Raw genomic sequence first — 23153 nt, forward strand, 5'->3', positions numbered from 1 at the left:
TAATGTTCGTATACCCTATACATATACTTTTACAAAATAATTACAAATTTGTTACAGTACACAAAAAATCTCTCAAGTTTTATACTCTCATTTTAATCACATTTAAATACTTTGTGTTCCTCAATCAAAATTACAGTTACGCTATATTCTTCGATTTAATCTCCTATACATAGAAAGGCTTAAAAATTTTTGGCATTATATATACAAAAATCAGAAAACAATTTTGGATCTAGTTAGATATTAAAAAATTATCATTCAAATTTTTTTTTTTGAAAAATAAATTTTTAAATTCAACATTTCAATTTTCATTTTATTATTAAAAATTTTAAATACATATGTATATATTTTATTATTATTTAATTTTTAGCACCGGATCCACCATCAAATTTATCAGTAGCTGTACGTAGTGGGAAAACAGCTACAATAACATGGAGTCCTCCATTACAAGGAAATTATACATCATTTAAAATACGTATTTTAGGAATATCTGATAATTTTGAAACAAATAAAACTGTTTATGTTGAAAATAATGTTTTTCAATATGTAGCAAGAGAATTAACACCAGGTGCAACATATCAGGTACAAGCATATACGATATACGATAATAAAGAATCAGTAGCGTATACGTCCAGAAATTTCACAACGAGTAAGTTGGTTTTTTTTGTTTGTTTTGGGGTTTTTTTTTTTGGGGGGTAATTAAAATTTAATTCTACTCCCTCAAAATCGATTTTCTTATAATTGAAATTGTATTATCGATTTTTGAGGAATGAATTAAATTTATTATTTTATTTTTTTTTTAATAATTAATTTTAATTTTAATGATTATTGTGAATTAATATAATTATATTTTTTATTTTATGTTTTTCTATGTTTTAATTTATTTTCGAACTGGGTTAAAATATTAAAAAAAAAAAAATAATAAAAACAAAATCTCATATTAATATGGGGAATTTGGTGGTGTTATTAACTATAATTTAATTTATTAAAATTGGGTTAATTTGGTTTAATATTATTAATTTTATTTTATTATTAAATTTTTCATTTATACATTTTGTTTTGATTTTCATTTAAATTATAATTATTTTCAATAATTAATAATGAATTTTAATAATAAAATAATAATAATTTAATTTTAAAATTAAAAACATTATTTTATATTAACACTAATATTAATTTTGTATAACACAATTAAAAAACATAAAAAAAAAAACCTACTAAAAAATCTTAGTGAAAAGGATGCGACATAAGGATTTATTGGATATTAAAATCCTACGAGGTAAAAAGAAAACAAAAAAATAAAAAAATAAAAATTTTATTCATTTTTAATTTTGATTTGGAATGAACAATTTTATTTCTTTAATATTTTTAAAATATTTATTTTACAATTTTGAAGTAGCATGAAATTTATTTTATATTAATTATTTTGTATTTTTTAAATTGTGATTTTATATTAGAAAATTTATATATAAATTTAAAATATAGTTAAATTTGATTATTAAAAATTCGAAAAGGAATTTTCATATTTCAAAATTTCATTAAAAGTATAATAATAAGAATTTAGTTCCAGGTTTGTAATTTGAATTAAGCTCAATTACGGGATAATCACAACAAAATTCAAAATAGTTTTTCAATAAACTTTCCATTTCAATAATTGCGGACAAAGATTATTAAAATAAAATTTATTCAGAAAAATTACAAAATAAATTAAATTAAAATTTTAAAAAATTTCATTTTAAAAATTTAAGATTTAAAACAATTAGTGAATTTTAAAATGAAATAATTTTTGAATTTTCACACCTTCATGTTTGAAAACTTTTCATTCCACTTGGAACAAATTTTAATTTTTGAATTTTAAATTTTGAATATAAGCCAAAATAATTTAATTAATATTTTTAATTATATTAGAGAAATCTTGTATTTTTGAAAATTTAAAATCAAATACCTTTCCAATTTTTTTTTTTTTTTGGCAAACAAAAATTTTTATTTTACTATAGTAAAAATTTACTCTTTCTGTATTCTTAACTTTGTTATTTAGAGGAAATACTTGATTTAATTTTTTTAAGTCAATTACATAATTTTATAATAATAACATAAAATATAATAATATAACGTTATGTTGCACAATGTTATTGTAGATTTAGAATTTTAAAATTATAATTTTTTTTTTTGTTAATTTTATGCATTAGTTATAGCTCTACACTTATACCTAATGAATTCTTCAAATAATTTATAAAAATATACAATTTACAATTTTTTTTTATAATTTTTAATAATTATAGTTGTAATTTATTATTTTTACTTAATATAGAATAGAGTATATTTATTAATTATCAGATAATTAGCATTATCTTTTATATTATTAAAATAGTATAGAAATTAATATAATGTAAGTACATAACACCTTTATTCAAATAAACTTTTCTGTAATATACTAGCATAATATAATACACTATACGTACAATAGTGATTCGGCAGAAATATATTAAGTTATACCTTCAATTTCAGCAATAAAGTTTTTCCGTCTTAGGAATACGCCTTAGGAATAAATTTCTGATTTTATTTTAATCAGAATTCATTAAAGAGCTTAAAATTGCCTACTTTTAATCATACCACAAATATATTAGAAGGTTTTTACCTAAATTCAAAGTCTTACCTGATGTTATCTTGATTTACTGTAAGCAATATATTTTTTAACAGCTTTAATCAGATCAATTGAGTCTCAGATCAATTGCGATTTTCTTTCTTAATAGATGTAAAATTTTGCTAAAATAACATACTCTGCTAAACTAAAAATACAATAATAAATAGAACTTATAAATTATGTAAATTAATCTTAGTTTCACATTTTTTCTAAAATAAATTCTAATCCAATTTTCTTTAACAATTTAAAATAAGTTTATTCAAAAAATAATTAAATATTTTAAATAAAATATGAAAATGAAATATGAAAGTTTTTTGCGATCCAAATTTACTATTTTTACTTGACGTTTTATATTTTTCTTACCTATATTCTTTTTTGAGCATTTAAAATCAATTTTAACCTTGTAACTCCTTTAGTTTACTTGATAATCATTATGCAAAATCAATTCAAATACTACGAAAGCCAATGAAGAAGAGATTAATGCCATTTACGTGTACTCTTCTGGAAAAAATTAATATTAACTGTTATTATAAAATTTTATAAGTCCATGAAAAATTAAATCATATACAAAAACAGTTACGACAGTTAAAATCATTACGAAAAAAAAATATTCTAATTGTACAAAATAATATTCTAACAATAGTTTCTAAATAATTATATTTTAATCCGACCTACATTATAAAGCAATGGTAATATTATAGAGGAAAATTGTATATAGTCGAATATTGGCTTACGATTCTGTAAAATTTAGAGAAAAAATTTACTAAAATATTAAAAATATTATTTTAAAGCAAGAGAATTTTTTGTTAATTTTTTAATAGAGATAAAGCTTATATTTTTATTTTTATTATTTTTAATAATCTAAAAAAAAACATAAACTGCATAAAGTTTGCCAAAAATTTATAAAATACTTTTGAAACAATATGCATTATCCTTTTAATCCTGTCAAATAATATCAGACTCTATATATTTAAAAATATTAAAAATTATATGAATTTAAAAATAAACAAAAGAAAAAATCTACTTCATTTATTTACAAAACTCAACTCAACTCCATTCACCATATAATTTACTAATATATTAGTAGTTATTACATATGCACACATTATATACATTCACATACATACAGACATAAACGAAAGTAGCATTAAGTAGCATTAAAGTTTTGTTTTTGTTTTTATGATTTTCTACTATCACATAAGTTGATTATTGTTTCTGTGTATAAAATATAAATTTTTAATATATTTTTTTGTTTGTTTTCTTTTTTTTTTTGAAATTGTAAATATTTCTGCATGTTATTAATAGTGATAATAATAACCAGTCATACAGTATCCTTTTTTATTCTTAAAATATTTATAAAATATATTTTTATATACAATTTTCTAATCCTTAAATATTTTTCATTTATTTTTTTCCATTTATGTTTTCTCATTTAACTGTGTATCCTGCGGGTGCTCGATAACACTACAACTTTAATATTTGATACGAAATTTGGAACAAAAACTATTATCTTGTGATTCACAAATATTTATTTTTATTGGATTCTGTTTTATGAATATTACAATAATAATTACAATCCCGCTGTATGCCATATTTGAAATTTTGATGTCAACAAAATATACCAAAAAAAAATAAAAATATATAGAACCGAATACACCTGGAAAATTTATTGTATGGTTTCGAAATGAAACAACATTATTGGTATTATGGCAACCGCCATATCCCGCTGGTATATATACACATTATAAAGTATCAATAGATCCACCGGATGCACAAGAAAGTGTATTATATGTTGAAAAAGAAGGTGAACCACCGGGGCCAGCACAAGCAGCATTTAAAGGTTTAATACCTGGTCGAGCATATAATATATCAGTACAAACAATGTCTGAAGATGAAATATCATTACCGACAACAGCACAATATCGTACAGTACCGTTACGTCCAATGAATGTAACATTTGATAAAGAATCAATAACATCAAATGCATTTAAAGCAATGTGGGAAGCACCGAAAAATGAAAGTGAATTTGATAAATATCAAGTATCATTATCATTATCAAGACGCCAACAAACTGTACCACGCACAAATGAACCAATAGCATCATTAGAATTTCGTGAAAATTTAGAACCTGGTAAAACATATAATGTTATTGTTAAAACAGTTTCTGGTAAAGTTACATCATGGCCAGCAACAGGTGATGTAACATTAAAACCTTTACCTGTACGTAATTTACGTTCATTTACTGATAATAAAACAAATGTTATGACATTAACATGGGAGCCACATCCAAATAGCACACAAGATTTATATAAAATAAGTTATCATGAAATTGTTGAATCAATTAATAGTGATGCAAGCACAATGACAACAGATGATACACGATATAGTTTAGATAATTTATTACCTGGTCGAAATTATACAATTACAGTACAAGCAATCTCTAAAAATATGGAATCAAATGAAACAACGATATATGTTGTAACAAGACCATCAGCTCCAATAATTGAAGATTTAAAATCAATTAAAGAAGGTCTTAATATCAGTTGGAAATCGGATGTTAATTCTAAACAAGAAAAATATGAAATTGAATATAGAAGAAATGGTACATCTGAGTTAAGAACAATACCAACATACGAGAATCGAATGGTTATTAAAAATTTATTCCCTGGAGCTATTTATGAAATTAAAGTTTTTGCTGTCAGTCATGATGGCTTAAAAAGTGATCCTCATGCTTATTTACAAGCTGTTTGTAAGTATAATAATTTTATTTAATAATTTCTAAAAAAATTTTTTGAACGAGAAACTAATAACAGTTCTCTATTATATTTTAGATCCAAACCCTCCGCGTGCAATGACAATAGAAAAAGTTACAAGTAATTCTGTTTTGGTAAGATGGCAACCACCAGAACGTAGTGATTATTCAGAATACTCAATTCGCTATCGTACTGAAAGTGATAAGCAATGGCACAAATTATCACCTGTAAAAACAACAGAAGCCGATGTCATTAATATGACACCAGGTGAAAAATATACTATACAAGTGAATTCTGTTAGTTATGGAGTTGAGAGTGTATCACCACAACAAGTTAATCAAACTGTTCGCCCAAATCCAGTTTCAAATATCATTCCATTTATTGATTCAACAAATATAACTTTGGAATGGCCTAGACCTGAAGGAAGAGTTGAAATGTACTTATTGAGATGGTGGCCAACCGATAATCCTAATAGAATGTATTTTAAAAATGTTTCCGAACACAATGTCGGTGAGTATTTAAATCACAACGCAAAAACTAATTTATGAAATTTCTAATTTGAATTCTTTTATATTTTAGCTCCAATTAATTTTACTGAATCTGGAGAAGATATTCCCTATGTTAGAGTTTTAATCAGTGATTTAATGCCAGGTGTTCAATATAAATTCGATATTCATACAATTTCATATGGTCTAACAAGTGATTCTACACCACTTTCAACTAGAACAATGCCACTTATACAATCTGAAGTTGTTGTAGTGAACAGTTTACATGAACGTGATACTGTTACCCTTAGTTACACACCAACACCACAGTCAATTTCAAAGTTTGATATATACCGTTTTTCACTTGGAGATCCAGAAATTCGTGATAAAGAAAAATTAGCTAATGACACAGATCGAAAAGTAACATTTACAGGATTAATTCCAGGACGATTATATAATATTACCGTATGGACGGTATCAGGAGGTGTTGCCAGTTTGCCAATTCAAAGACAAGATCGTTTATATCCTGAACCAATTACTCATATTAATGCAACACGAATAACAGATACTGAAATTACCTTAAAATGGGATATTCCGAAAGGGGAATATAATGCTTTTGAAGTTCAATATTTAATAACAGACTCATATTATGTTCAAAATTTAACCGTTTACGATACCATAACTATTTCTGGTTTAAAACCTCATCGAAACTATACATTTACTATTGTTGTTAGATCTGGTACAGAATCATCTGTACTTAGAAATAGTTCTCCAGTATCAGCGAGTTTTACAACAAAAGAATCAGTACCTGGACGTGTTGAACGTTTCGAACCAATTGATGTGCAACCGAGCGAAATTATATTTGAATGGTCATTACCTTCAAGTGAACAGAATGGTGTTATAAGACAATTTAGTATTACATATGGTATAGAAGGTTTACCACATATACAAACAAAAGATTTTAAAGCAACTGAAACGAGAGGAAATTTAAAAGGTTTACTGCCTGGAACAACATATGTTTTTAGAATACAAGCTAAAACAGCAATAGGATATGGACCGGAAACTATATGGAAACAAAAAATGCCAATATTAGCCCCACCAAAACCAGCAACGCAAGTTGTACCAACTGAAGTTTATAAAACAAGTTCAACAATTCAAATACGCTTTAGAAAAAATTACTTTTCAGATCAAAATGGAGCTGTAAGTTTCAAAAATTATCTTTCGTTTTTGTATTAGATTTAGCATTTGATTATTAATTTTATATTCTACTCATTTTTTAGGTTAAATATTATACAATAATTGTTGCTGAAGATGATACTAAAAATGCCTCTGGTCTAGAAATGCTCAGTTGGAAAGATGTTCAATCTTATAGTGTTTGGCCACCATATCAAGTTGTTGAGCCATATTATCCATTCAATAATAGTTCCGTTGAAGATTTTACAATTGGAACTGAAAACTGTGATAATCGTCAAAATGGATATTGTAATGGCGCACTTAAATCTGGAACAATTTATAAAGTTAAAGTGAGAGCATTTACTGCACCAGATAAATTTACAGATACTGCATATAGTTTTCCAATACAAACCGGTAAGTGAAATAGGAATTAAGAAAGAATTTTTTTTTTATTTTAGGTGACACACAGTTTGACAAATTACCAAAAAGTTAAAAAATCGTGCAGTTATTCAATTTAGTGTAACAGATCCAAAATGAGAAAAATACCAGAAATGTTATATATGACAAAATATACCATAGTTATCGTATATAATTCGATATCGCGGAAAACCGCGAGTTTGTCACTTGAAAATACCCACAAAACTCTTAAATCTAGATTTGTTTAAGTTATTTTTAGGAAAAAAAAACAAAATCGGCCACCGAGAATCAAATTGACCTACCAAATATTGTTATAATAAGCTGATAACAATTGATTTCTTAAAAAAAACTGTTCAAACTTTTTTATCATATTTTCTTTATATTGTTAAAAACTTAGTAAAATAGTAGTTTCATGAAGTCGTTAACTGACTTACAACTTTGAATTACAAAAGATTTCAATGCTCATTCATGGAAAATAGTAGATTGTTGTAATTAGTAGATGGTTAAGTACAAAAAATAATTTTAATAGCCAATTTAGTTACCTTAGTAAGATCTCAACTTTATACAAGATATATGAGAAAACGTAGCACTTTCCTTACTTTACTGTAAGTAAAATAAATTGCTATAGCAAAAATTCTAAATTTCGGATTTCATAAGTGAATATAGAACTCTTAAACAATCATATTATTATCTTGTTATATTGTAATTGTATTTCAATTTTATTACCATATTAACCTATGAAGTATAAGCACAATTCTCATTTTTCCTATTTTGAAAATTTTCTTATTTAAAATGCACTATTCAAAGTATTTCAAATAGCCTGTGAGTCATAGCTGGTTTGAGAACAAAAGAAAATTCCCCTCTTAAATTAATTTCATTCAAATAAATAATTAAATTTGTATTTATGATGGCATTTATGATAAAATTTCTAAATTCAAAACTTTAATCATTCATATATGAGCCATATGTAGAAAATAAGTTTTTAAAGTTGCTATTTGTTAAAACAATGCAACAAAACTTAAAGTATATAAAGTAAATTAGTGCATATATAAATAAAGGCAACCCATAAATTACAGAAAGTTAAAAAACTTTAACGTAATTAAAAACTAACAATGAAATGTTACTTTCAACTATTCCGCACCCAATGTATATTAATAGTTAATTGGGAACGTTAGGCGTTCATATTAATTTATTATTTTTTAAAATTTCAATACAAAATTATGGAAATTATGTAAAAATTTTATATAAATTCAAATTCTATAAGTATTAATTGATTTAATAGGAACAATATAGACAATATTATTAATTATTTTTTCTATACTTTTGAAATCAAATTAGAATGAATTCAATGATCAATCACATATTTTGATAATCCTCTTCCTAATATCATGATAGTAGCTTCTATGGCGAACAAATAACAATATAATAATATATTTTTTTACAAGTCTCCAAAACAAATTTAAATGAATAGAAATTTCTACATCAATCAACTGTTTTCCAAAATTTTTCTTTGTACTTTATTAAAACAATAGAAATACTTCATGAAATCATCTTTATTTATTTGTACATTTTTATTTGATTAATTTATAATTATCGAATTATAGAATAATAGTTTAAAAATTGATTTGCAATAAAAAATCACGCGATGACAAAGGATTTCCTGCGATCATAAAATAAATTTCATTATTAAAATTTTTTTACATAAGTTTTATTAAAGATCAATTAAATAATTCAATTACTCATTTAACTTTGAAATCGGGTGAAAAAAAAATATTTTTTTTAATAATTTTAAAATTTAAATTTCATTAACACACCTCTCACGGAATTTTATAAACGTTTTTATATAATTAAACGTCAATTATAACGTAATTTAAATATATATAAATTTATTATTTACTTCTAATATATTCGACCATAATACTTATGTATAAAAGATGTGTGATTGTATCTGTTGCCCAAAATAAATAAAATTTTCAATCACATTCAATATGAAGTAATTATGAAGTCAAGTAATTACGGGAATACGAATTTTGTGATTTAAATTTCGCGTACTCATGTTGCCAATATGTTACATACAAATATCTGGATTTCAATAACAAATAATAATGCAGATATTTAATAGGCTTATTATGATCCGCAAAGAAAATGGCTTGTCGAATCGAATGGCATTTCAAATTGTGATCGGCGAATGGTTTTTTTTCGCCAAGTCCATTACTTTGTTAGTTCATGTCATTATAAAATGACATTACCATAACCTAAAAATAGTTAATACGCTTAAAAAAAATTTATTTAGATATTTTGATTTCATTCACCAAGCTTTTCACACAGAACTTTCATTACAGAGTTTTGACAGCTTATTCACTTAGAGTTTATAATTTTAATATTATTTATAATTAATGTTCGACAAAAATGTTATCAAACATAAATCCATTTTATTCTAAAATTATCTTTAAATGAATTTTATAATAATATGACTGACTTCAGATGGTTTTAATAATTTTCAAATGATTTTTTTAACAAGTTTTAATAAAACGCCTAATTGATGATAAATATTAAACACTTATTTGCCTTAATAAAAACTACATTAATAATTCAACTAATTCGAGAAAAATTTATTTTTAGTTAGTTAGAACATTTAGATTCAGTTCTACATTTGGATTATAGACTGGAACAATCCAAAAATTTTACAATTTTTCAAAAAAATTTAAAATTTTGTGTTGATTATAATTTGAATATGATTATAATTTTCTTTACATGATACATACAAGGGACCTGTCATCATTATCTTTATCATTCACACTTTTGCGAACCTATCATTAATATTTGGTATCATCGTTATAAAATTCACTACCAAAAATATTTGCCATTATTCACTGTAATTTTAAGTGGATGACATTCAGTGTTATCATTAAAAAAAAGAATGACATATTTTTGTTATTATAATTCACCCACGTCATTCTTTAGTGAAATTTAATGTTTTTCATTCTTTTTTCGTTTTATTCACTTTTTTTGTGGCAATGCTTTTTTTTGTTATGACAGTTACCATAATTCTAATTCGGGTACACAAAGTACAAATTTATGTTTTCAATTCATTTACAATGTTTTGAAAGGTGACCACCGAAAAAGAGAAATTGCATTTGTATACAAACAGTGTTGCACATAATATTATTGTGTACATTTACAAAATGTAAATTACAAATTTTAAAAATATTTAAAAAGCTTTTTTTAAAAAAAAACAAAAAAAGAACAAGAAAATTAAAAAATCTTTAACAAAAAATTTTTATAAGTAAAACATTCAACAATTACGTCAAAATTTCGAAAAAAAGAAAAATAATAATAATATTATAATTAAACCCTTCCGTTTTCTTTGACCAATTTACAATAATCGCACATTATTACATTGTCATTTTATTATTTCATATACATTTACATATACTCCTAGTAAGATTTAATATATGACAGTATTATTTGTCTGTATTTAGCACATTTTATGGAAATTTTTATTTGCACATAACTAGGTATGTATAAATATACTTATAGTACTTTTGTATATCTAAATTCAACAGTAAGTGCGTATGTATATTATACATTATATTATTATAACCTAGAAGATTTCCCCTAAAAGTATACAAGTATTATGTCTATATTTATAAACAATAGAATTTTATGTAGGTATCTTAATTAGAATTTAAATTTATTACATAAGTTTCTTTTATACACTCATTATAATATTATATTTTGTTGTTGACTATATTAATACGTAAATATATAGGTATAGTACTCTGTACAAAAAGATTTAGTATATAAAAACAAACCATTTGAAATGCAAAAATTTTATACATAAATATACCAAAAAAAAAAAAAAAAATCAAAATTCTATTTTAAGTATTTGGAGGGTATGTAGAAAAAAAATATTTTTTGTTTTATTTTTCTTATTTTTGTCTGTTCTTCTCTTTTTTTTTATTTTATTAAAATTTATTTTCTGCCCGTAGTCATGTCAGTCAACGTTTGTATTCGTTTTCATTCATAGCTATAAACTATAAAGTAAAAAAAAAAGAAGAAACGAAAAAAAAGTCAGAAAAATTTATTCTAGTCTCTCTCATTCTGTATTTTTACTATACTTACATATATACATACTTATGTGATAACATAATAAATAATTATATGATAATATATAAAATATAAATACGGTTTTTAATAATACATAACATAAGTTTTATATAATGTATATAATACAATTCCTTATATGTATAATACTATTTAAAATATATAATGATTAACGTGCAAAAAATACATACATACAATATATTGTGTACAATATAAATGACGTTTATGAAATACACATATACAATATATAAATAATCTCAGAGCTTTATAAAATTCGAACTCGAATTTTATTTAGTACACAAAAAAAATTAGAAAAAGCTTTTTCGAAAATATTTTTTGTTGTGTTTTTTTTATTATAATATTTTTAAATAATATTTTGTTTAAAATATTTGAATTTTATAAAAGTGTTTATAATATAAAAAATATTGTTATACAAATTTTTTTAAATTAAATTATTATATTTAAATAATATTGATTTAATATTAATATAAAAATAAAATAAAATTTATCTTTTCTTTCATGCCTTTCCAAAATAAATTATTTTTTCTTTATTATCAAAAAAAAAAAAAATAATTTAAATAAAAAATTATAAAATAAAAATAGTTATACACTCGACAGGTAAGTGACTAAGTATTTATACACATATGCTATTTACTATAATAAAAATAAAAATATTCAAAATTTTATATACATTTACGTATGTACATATAAGTATATTCACAATATTATATATGTACTTATATGACATTTTATATTATTATACCGTATAAAATTTTGAATGTGACATTTTTTGTTTTTATTTTTTTTTGTGTCATATTATTCTTTCTACAAATTTGTTTCTTGTTATTTTGTTTTTTAGTTTTTTTTTTTTCAATAATTTATAATGAAATTTTTTATTAAAAAAAAAAAAATTGTGTGTATAGGGTAGGTAGGTAGTTACTATTGTGAATTTTATTAGCAACATTTTATTGAAAATTATTATGTTTTTTATTATTTATGTGTTAAAAATTATTATAGTATAACAAAATGTTATTATTTTGTCACGTCATATAACACGAAATTTACATATTGTTATTAAATACTTTCTTATTTCTTGTTTTTAAGGCAAATTTTTTTAGCAAATGTTAGGTTCTTATTCTTATAATAATATTAATAATAATGATATATTAATTTGAGGTATAACATTATAAATACTTATGTAAGATATTTTATGAACAAAATAAAAAATTTTACATACGTGTTTAAGAATTTATGTTGATAACATGAACTAAATTTTCAAAATAAAATTATGTTTACAATTTCAGACAAATTCTAAATTAATGAAGTATTTATGTCAAATAAATATTTCAAACTATAATTGTTATACGAGTACAATTGAAATTTTAAATTTATATTATTTTCTATTAAAATGATGAATTTATTCGTAAGTTATTAATTTAATTATTTTATAGAGAAAAGTTATCATACAAATTTTTATACAATTTAAATTTAAAATTAATTTACATTTGTAAATTTTAAACATGAAAAAATTTTATTTGGAAAAAAACAGAAAGCGAATGTGGCAATATTATTCATTATTATTGAAAATATTCCTTATCACAACATTATTACGCTATTGTGAATAAATGTTATCATGATTACAGTTACAATATAGATATAAAAACTTATGGTGTCTTTTTCCAGAACAATTCAGTTAAAATATTCGAGAGTATACTGTTATACTATTAATATATTATAAAATTCTATATTGTCGATTTTATTTTTTGGATATAACTTATTTTTTATTAGTTTAAAAAATATTATACAGTGTAGTATAAGTATTTTTAGTTTCGTATAGAAAGTGCTGTTTTCATTCTGATAAAAATAATTTTTTTTTTTCGGTTTTTTATATTGATTTTTTAAAAATAAAAAAACATTATATGTCGAAATTTAAAAATTTACAACATAATTCAACTATTATTCATGAAAATAGTATTACAAATTGCATAATTTAATTTATTATTTAAATTTTGTGTTTTTTTTTTTTCTTATAATAAAAATCCCAAATATATTAGTCATTTCTTACATATGCAAATGTATTTTGAGGAAATTTAAAAATTTTACGTATTAATTTATTTACAGAATAGAGAAAATTCTTATTTATAAACATAGAAATCTAGTGTTTTAAAAATTTTATATGTGGCAATATAATAAAGAAGAGAGGGAGGAGAGGAGGTCAAAGTTCGAAACGATTCATTAATTTTTTTAAAAACATTATTTTAAGAAAAATAAATAATTTTTATGTCATTAAAAGTGTATAATAAAATTATATATTAACTTTCATGTACATAAGATATGGGTGAAGGTCATATATTAGATGAACGGAACTTGTCGCCGCTTACTGTTCATTCTATAATACGAATTAAACACATAATTTGCGGTTATTAACTTTTATTTATACATACATACATAATTTACTGTGAACACATAAATTTATATTGCAATTCTTTTTTTTATTAAAATTGCGGTAGATTATTTTTGTGTGTAGGAACAAGTTGAGGAGAAAGATTAATTTAGAATTTAAGATTTTTGAATTGTTATTATTTAAGCAAAGTTCTGTTCTAAAAATTTAAGCTGAATTGGGTCTAATAATAAAGTGTTTTACAATTATGTATTATGAATATTAGCATAATAATAATGTTTTTAACATTAACCCACTATATACTTATTCTATCTGGAATACTCAAAATCATATTTCATTCCCAAAATTTTTATCTTGGACATAAACCATTTTTATGAAAAATATTTCTAGTTCGAACTGCGAAATTTGCATTTTGAACTGATGCGTTAAATATTAACGACAGTTAGCCATCTATTTAATATTTATTTAATTATACGCATATTATGTTTTAATATTTTCCTAAAATACAAGAAAACAAATGTTAACCCTGTTTTTCTCCTAATAAAGTTTCAAGTCTCTTTATAAATTTAAGACATTTTAAAAGTTAGAAAATTAAAATAATTTAATCTGTATTTAAAAAAATAGCCAGCCAAGCCAAGTGACCTAAATATTTTTTAAATTTAAAATTTAATGTGAGTTTTTTTTTTTCTTAAATTATGATTTTTATTGCTTAGACTCGCTTTTTTTACAATGCACATGAATGTCAGCAAACCTAATATAAACCTATGTATGTACATATACATACAAAACAACAAAATTAATATGCAAAAGTGTATTGAATTTATTTAGTTCTGAATTTAATTTGTTTAATGCTTGAGGGTTAAATAAAAAGTTTTTTTTTTTTGTTAAATTTTTTCACACTACTAATTTTTGAAATAAAAAAAAAATTTCTTAATCCTAAATTTTTTTTTCTCTGCATTTAATTTCCAAAATCATTTTATTAAAAAAAAGAACCGGCATTTTAAATATCCTTGAATTTAATGTAGTTTCATATAATTAAAATTCTATTGACATTTTGGAAAAAAAACAGAATATAAAAAAAAAATTCTATATACCACAACCACAAATATCTAGATTTAAAATTTAGTATATATATGAGTATGGTATATAAAGTGTATATTTTACTCATTTCTCTCATTTATTTCAAAAAAAAAATTATGTTGTGCTTATAATATTTTGTTAGACTTTCTATTTAAATACCGTACATAATACATAAATTTTGCCTACAAGATACACATTTATACATACATGCATATTTATATAAAACATTTATGTCCCCTTTACTATATTTTATAAAAAAAAAAAAAACAAAACACAAAAACACAAAGGCAAAAAAAAAAAACTAAATAAATTAAATCATAAAAAAAAGGGAAAATGAATAAAAATTAAAAAGCGCATGCGCAAATTTCGAAAGGGAAAATAAATATTTATTTATATCAATCATACATAACGGTATGCTTAAACTAGTCATTTTGTTTTTCTACATAATATTATGTAAATCGAAATGTTCATAATAGAATTCTGTCCGGAAACTAAAGAATGTTATAAGAAATTTTAAATATTTTGCCTCTTTTTATTTTTTTTTTGGTGGTCCAAAAGCGTGTAGTGAAAATTCATGTTGGGTAATTGGAACTGAATTTGAAATTATTAATTTTTTCTCTTACATTTTTTTCTATTTTTGCTTTAAAAATTTATGAAATTACAATCAAAATCTTTCTGGAAATGAAATATCAGTCCTTAATTTTAATTATGCATATTGTGATATGACATACGAGTAGTTGTCATGTATAGATATGCATATTCATATTTGCCGTAAAACTGTCAACCTATTTTTTAGTCAATAATAAGTTTAAAGATTTTTGACATTATTTTAATTAATATAATAAATATAATTTGGAAATTCCAATTTACACGGATAATAATAGACCTAATTTTTTATACTAAATATAAAATTTATATTTTTTAAATGGCAATGTAAGAAATTCATATTATCTATAAAAATTAATTGAAATCAAATTAAATTAAAATTTTAATACAAATTTCCAAATTGTATTCAATTAAAATTAATCAAAATAATTCAATTTTTTGCCTGTGTATTTCGTTGTTTCAATAATATTTACATATATATATATATATATATATATATATATATATATATATATATATATATATATATATATATATATATATATATATACATATCTGATAATAACAAAATCATTATTATTCCTTAGTCTAAATTAATATGAGTAAATTTTATTGAGTGTATCCTTTAAAAAAATATATTCGATTTTATCCTGTCATTAATAATATCCTATAATATTCCGGTGTTATTTTATTTTATCATAAGGAAATTTCAAAATTTAATTCTTGTTATTATTTTCTTGTTTTTCTTTTTTATACATATATAAAGTTTGTTTTTGTTTCTTTTACTTTTTATTTGTTTGTTTTTTTTTTTGGAAAATTATTTCAGAGTAAAAATTTTCTTTAGTTCTAAATAAGTTGCATTTTCAAAAGAGTCAGTCACTTTTTATATAGTAAAGTGAAGTGAATTCTTTTATTTTTTTTTATTAAAGTTTTATAATATATATATATATATATATAAATATGTATTTATATATATATTTTTTACATGCATATATATGAAAAATAATTAAAAATATTGAAGACTTTTTGAAATAAATTTAAGAAAAAAATAAATAAAAACTTTAAAGACTATTAAAAAAGTAAATATGAAAAAAAAATGTTTTTTTGTTTTTTAATTAAATATTAAAAAAATTATAAAAAGTGAATGAATATTGAAAAATCGTATATAAAATATAATTTTTTTTTTGTGAATTTTTTTCTGTTTGGTTTTTTTTTTTTTGTTGAGTGTGTACAGATGACACCATAAGCGTTCAAAATCGTTGCATACATTTATATTTTTTTTTTATTTTATTGATTTTTTTATTTTATATGCTTCATTTTTATTAAATATTTTAATATTTTAAATAAAATATTTGTTTTTTTTTTAATTTTTATATATTTTTAAAATTATAATTTTTTAATTACAAATAAAATTTAAAAATTATTATACAAACAATATGAACATTATTTCATTATGTGAGAATATCTTTTTAAAATACATACTTACATTTATATTAAAGAAATAAAAAATTCAAAATTTTAAAAGAAGAAAATTTAAATATTGCATGGCTTGTGTATATATGTATGTGTATATATAAGAAGGAAATGACACCAATAAAAAGGAAAAATAAATTAAATTATTACCACCTAAATAAATAATTATTTTAATGATTTATGTATATACATATACATGATATTATATACTTATGATAGATAAATTATATTTAATTATATATAAGTTTTGTACCTGTTCTATTATAATACATTAATATATATATATTTTTATATTTTTATGTTGCTACAGAAATAAATTTCACCTTAATTTTAAAATCAAAAAAAAAAAAAAATAGCGAAAATTTAAACTTAATTACTTTCTATATTTATTTTTATTTATTTACTTATATACAATATATGTATATATGTATATATATAATATAATGTAATTGGTACATTATATTTATAATATATTTATAATATATATTTGTAATATATGTATATATATTCAAATATAATTTTATATTATTTTTAAATTACATTTAGGTATTATAATTTTATTTTTTATTGATTTTTTATTGAGCTTCCCTTAAATTTTCAAAATAAAAAAAGATTTAATTATATACTTCTCATATACGTATAATTATACCTAATTTTCTTATAATTATAACATTATTGTCATTTTATGACTTTATTCATTATAGGAAATAATATAGAATTCAAATATGAAATTAAAATAAAAATTGGAAAAATCGAACGAATACAATAAAATTATTTAGAAATTACTTTAGTATTAAAAACGAAAGAACAGAAACTATAAAATCATATATTATAATTTACTAAATTTCGTAATATATATATACATATTTTTATTATATGTAATCATATAATCATAATAAAGGATATTATATAGGAATTACTTAATTATTTTCATTGAAGACTTTTCACAGCTTAATATGGCCATCTTAAATGGCTCATTAACCCTACATATAGATAGGGTTATAGATACTAGATAAATATGAAAATATAAAATATTTTTCTAATCATATAAAATTTTTTTTTCTTTTGGAAATTTAATTTATTTTCCGAAATTCTTATTCAAAATGCATAAACATAATAAAATGTTACCGTTATTCAAAAAAAATATATACACACACATCGTTAAATTAAATAGTAGCCATATTGTTCTTTGATATCACAAAATGTAACAAAAAAAATAGACACCATATGCACAGCAAAAAATATAAGAATTATACTTGAAAAATAATAAAAAAACAAAACACACACAAAAACTATTCTCAAAACAATCAAAGCTATAATATGCATATATGAAAAAAAAAATAAAAAAAAAAAAATAAAAAAAAACAATCGAAATAAAATAGAAGCCATATTTAATTTTTATCAACGGTAAAAGGAATAACACTACTATTTTTCTTTTATTATTCAAAAAAAAAAAACAAAAATGGCCAACTATATTTTCTAACTGTAAAAGAATTTTTTTTTTTATTATAACAGTTTATTTTTATTACCGCTATTATTTATTATGGTGCATAGGTATAATAACCTGATTTTATTAAATATTAAAGTGTATATCAGTTTGTGAATACATTTATATTCAAATTCATATATCCTTTATACCCATAGTTTTGTTTTTTTTTTGGCCTTTTTTTGACAATAATTTTTATTGATTTTAAATTAAATTCCAAAAAAGTTTCCATATTTAATGGCATCGTTTTTTTTTATTACTTTTTTTTTTTGGTTTTCTTTTGATTACTCAATATTCGGGTAATTTCTTCTTCATTTGTTTGTTGTGGAGGAGGAGGGGGGGGGGGGGTAATTTTAGATTATACATTTAATATTAATTTGTTGATTCGTTATAAACAGTTCCAAATCGAAAAAAAAAATACAAAAAAATTATAACAAAATTATTAAAAGTAAACATCAACATTTACAGTATGTACAAATAGTATTTATTTATAATCAAAAAATTATTATCGGATATTAACAGTAAATTTTGAATAATATATAATATAAGAATATTTATGTATATAAACATTTGTTTGTATACATATTTTACATTATATTTAAAGGAAATAATAATAAAACAAAAAAGCAAACCAAACAACTAAAAAAAAAAAAAAGTGAATTTATAGGTTATGTTATTTATACATTTTGTTTTGTATTCAGTCAAAATTACGGAAAAAAAAATAAAAATTCACAAACAATAATAAAAAAAAATAAAAGAACAAACACATATAAATAAAATAGCGGCTATTTATATAATTTTAAATGTAGACAATACAATCATGTATATAATATAGTATATAATATGCTTAGAGTATGTTCATATTATATATTATATGTATGTATATTATATACATGTATAAAAATAATGTAGAAGAAGAAATTCCGTTATATTGCACTAGTTTTGCACTCATTATACTCTTTTTTTTTTGTTTTAAGAATTCACAATATTTTTTTCTTTTGTTTTCGTTTTACTGCTTTTCTTTTTGTTTAAGTAAAGGCTTCTAATTTTTTGTTTAAATATTTTTTAATGTACCTGTTCTCATAGTAATAATTATTATGATTTAATGGCATGCATACATATATACAGATTGTATATTATACTTGATACAACTTGTATATAATATGGGTATACATAAATTATACTAGTGTATACCGCATTGTATATTTTATGTTTTTTTAGTTTATATTATAAAAAAAATTTTTTATTGAAAATTATAAAACATTTATATAAAATATAAACAAAACATAATGTATAACAAAATATAAACATAACAAATTTTATAACAAATGTATATACAGTAAAATCTAAGTAAAAGTAACAAAACAAAAATTGAAAATACTCCAAATTTTTAAGTTACTGTTTGTATAATAATTACAGAGTTATTAAAATATATAAAAATTCGTTAAAACTAAAAATATAAATGTATAACAGTCAAAATATTATTTTTGACTAAAGAGAAAATAATATTCTTTATAAAGAAAAAAGTTTGTCGGGTAAAGATTCTACTGTTCAAAAAAAATCAAATTTTTTCCATAAAAACGATAATTATTCAATATTAATGGAAATTACACCATTTTGTAAAATTACCTAAATAAAACTATAAATATGGCCAAGAATATGACAAGAACTGAAAGCTTTTCTTAATTATTTTCGTAAAGGAAGAGCATTTCATTTTTCCTCTTTTTTTAAATTCCAATCAAATTTTTATAACATAAAATTTATTTTAATTCAGTCTCCTACATCAATTAAATATATTGAATATTCATATATAAGAAGTATTATCTATTACTATACTATATTAACAGCTATAAATATATTTATTATACAATACAGGACCTTAGCTTGCATCCTTTTATTATTCAAAAAAATCATCTACCTACTATACATGTAATTTATTTTTTATTAATAAAATCTAAAATGTATTTATTATAATAGAGTAATATTATATATACATATGTATATGTAAACTTTATTACTTCCCGTCTACTTTATAAACGTAGGCAGTAGCACCTTTGCTTACACCTCCATTTTTATCCTTTTCTATTTTTATTTATATGTGTGTTTTGTTCCTTTTTTGTACTTCAAAATGAAATTACTTTTGATTACTACTCCTATGTCTGCATTCTTGCATATATGTTCCTATATTCCTATAATTATAAGCTTAGATATAGATAAAGAGATAATGTTGTTTACTTACTGTAATACAATATTATATTATACAAAACGTTACAAGATTATGTAAAAAATATTTAACCTCTCCAGAGCTCCAGAAAGATGTTATAATTTTAAAGTAAGAATTTATAGTAATTAGACGTTGCCGTATAACAACACTGCCTTGACGCATAATGCCTTGTTGCATCAAGTATTCTAATTGTTGTTCATTATGCCATTTATGTGTTGAAGATTATACTAAACATAATTTTGCAATTTCAACTCTCTGGCCTTGCATATTCTGTGCTCTATATTATAGTTTTTCATATTTAAAGAGGATGGGGTGAGGCAGGAGAACATCTCTTCCGGGCTACCGCAGCCATTCGATACTTATTATATCCTCCCCACGCTTCCGCCTATAATGTAATATCACTGTTCGAAATATGAAGCTGGAGATATATCTTCTAGCGGGTTAGAAACAATTGCGACGTCGAACAGCCATTACTGAAAGTCGCATAGAATATGCACAGCAGTTTCATCACTGTCCCAACAAAATTTACACAAGGGCTGATCTATATAATTTTATCAGTAACCACACCAATTGCAAACATGCTACTCGAATTAATTAATATAAAAATATTAAATTTCATTAATACCGAAACTCCGAAGTTTATTTTCAAGCTTTTCATATCACTGAATTTAGAAATTCAAATTATTTATTGAATTTTAAAAATTCTGACTGCAATCTTTTAATAACCTGTTTCATATCAGTAAAATTTAAATAATAATAAATTAAAAAAATGAAAATTTTCTTACTTTTCTTTTGAAATCAAAATTTCAAAATTAAAAATTCAAAAATAATCTACATACACATAAACTATGTAAAACAAATTATTGAACTAGAAGTTCTTATAGAAATTAATAATAAAAGGTTGATGAAGTAAGAAAAAAAAAATATTATAATTTTTTTTTTCTTACTTCATTATACCAACACAGTATTCACCTTCATTTGTCTTTTAACTGTAACTTGCACTTTACATGCGATTTCTAAGCTTAACAACCTTCAACAAGAACTTCATTTTTTTTTTATTATAATAAATAAAATATAACAAAATAGAAGAGATTTTATAATATTAAAATGTGTAAGGATATTTTACACCACCTACAATTTTAAATATATATATATATATATATATATATATATATATATATATATATATATATATACACAAAGCATATATGTACAATTATCTATGCATATATTTTATTGTCAAAAATGTTATACTATATGAAAATATAAATAAATTATGTATGTAGGCATGTTGCTGTACAGAAGAAAATAAAGAACAGGAAAATGGGAAAACGGGATTAAAATTGTTTATTTATATAATTTTTTTTTTTTTTTCAAATATAATGGGAATACTTAAAAAATGTTGTAAACAAAATGGTTGCTAAAAGGAAAGAGAATTTCTTTTTTTTTTGTTATGGTATTTTTTCTTTCATGAAATAAACACGTACATAATATAAATAGCATATTTATTATATACATATATAGAATTATTTATATAACATTTAATACATAATATAATGAAATTGTCTACCATCATTCCATTGATATATGTATACATACATTCATATGCATATAGAAAAATGTTCTAATTTTAACAAAATAACACATATACATAAATAAAAATATATAAAGGAGAAGAAGAAGAAGCGAAGAATTAAAAAAGGTTATAAGCATATCCACTAATGAATGGCGAATAAATATATGTACATGTACATATATATATCTATATATATATATGCATGTATACATAATATATGTATATAGAACGTATATAGATAATGAGTGGTTTGTGTAAAGGAATTATTTTATTATTTTACAGTCACTCTACTCTTAAAAGAAGCAAAAAAAAAATTTTATGCCAAAAAATTTATGCGGTTACATGAATTGAATAAAATAAGAAAAACATTAACAATATTTAAATTAATATACAATTGTATATGTACTTATATATATACATGCGTATATATTTGAAATACCAATGCTATAATGATGCTCACCTTTCCTTCAAAGGATATTTTATAATTATTCTTTTGTTTTGAAAATTAAACAAAAAGCAAGGACATAAAACTTTTTAAGATAAAAAAAAAAATTTTAAAATCCTGTTAAATAAGTAGAATAACAAAAATAAAACAAAACAATAAGGTTCATTTTTAATAATATTTTTGGAAAAACGTGGGTTTTTTCTCCTTCAAAATCTATAAAACCAGAGTTTATTCTATGAAATTTTATATAATAAAATTTTGTTACGAAAAAATTAAATTGTTAAAT

General features: G+C 21.6%; 1 protein-coding gene across 2 annotated transcripts in view; it reads left to right on the forward strand.

Moving 5' to 3' along the window:
- The first annotated feature begins 556 nt into the window (after positions 1-556).
- LOC129605614 (tyrosine-protein phosphatase 10D) overlaps positions 557-23153 on the forward strand; it is a 39611-nt gene continuing 17014 nt past the window's right edge. For both annotated transcript variants that reach the window (XM_055515481.1, XM_055515480.1), the window contains exons 1-7: positions 557-646; positions 1229-1276; positions 4287-5390; positions 5473-5904; positions 5974-7079; positions 7160-7466; positions 12180-12194. In XM_055515481.1, the coding sequence (XP_055371456.1) occupies position 646; positions 1229-1276; positions 4287-5390; positions 5473-5904; positions 5974-7079; positions 7160-7466; positions 12180-12194 (3013 nt within the window). In that variant the 5' untranslated portion in view covers positions 557-645. The remainder of the gene's footprint in view (positions 647-1228; positions 1277-4286; positions 5391-5472; positions 5905-5973; positions 7080-7159; positions 7467-12179; positions 12195-23153) is intronic.

The sequence above is a fragment of the Condylostylus longicornis genome, unplaced genomic scaffold (genome assembly GCF_029603195.1).
Source record: "Condylostylus longicornis isolate FDR11 unplaced genomic scaffold, ASM2960319v2 ptg000013l, whole genome shotgun sequence".
NCBI lineage: Eukaryota > Metazoa > Arthropoda > Insecta > Diptera > Dolichopodidae > Condylostylus > Condylostylus longicornis.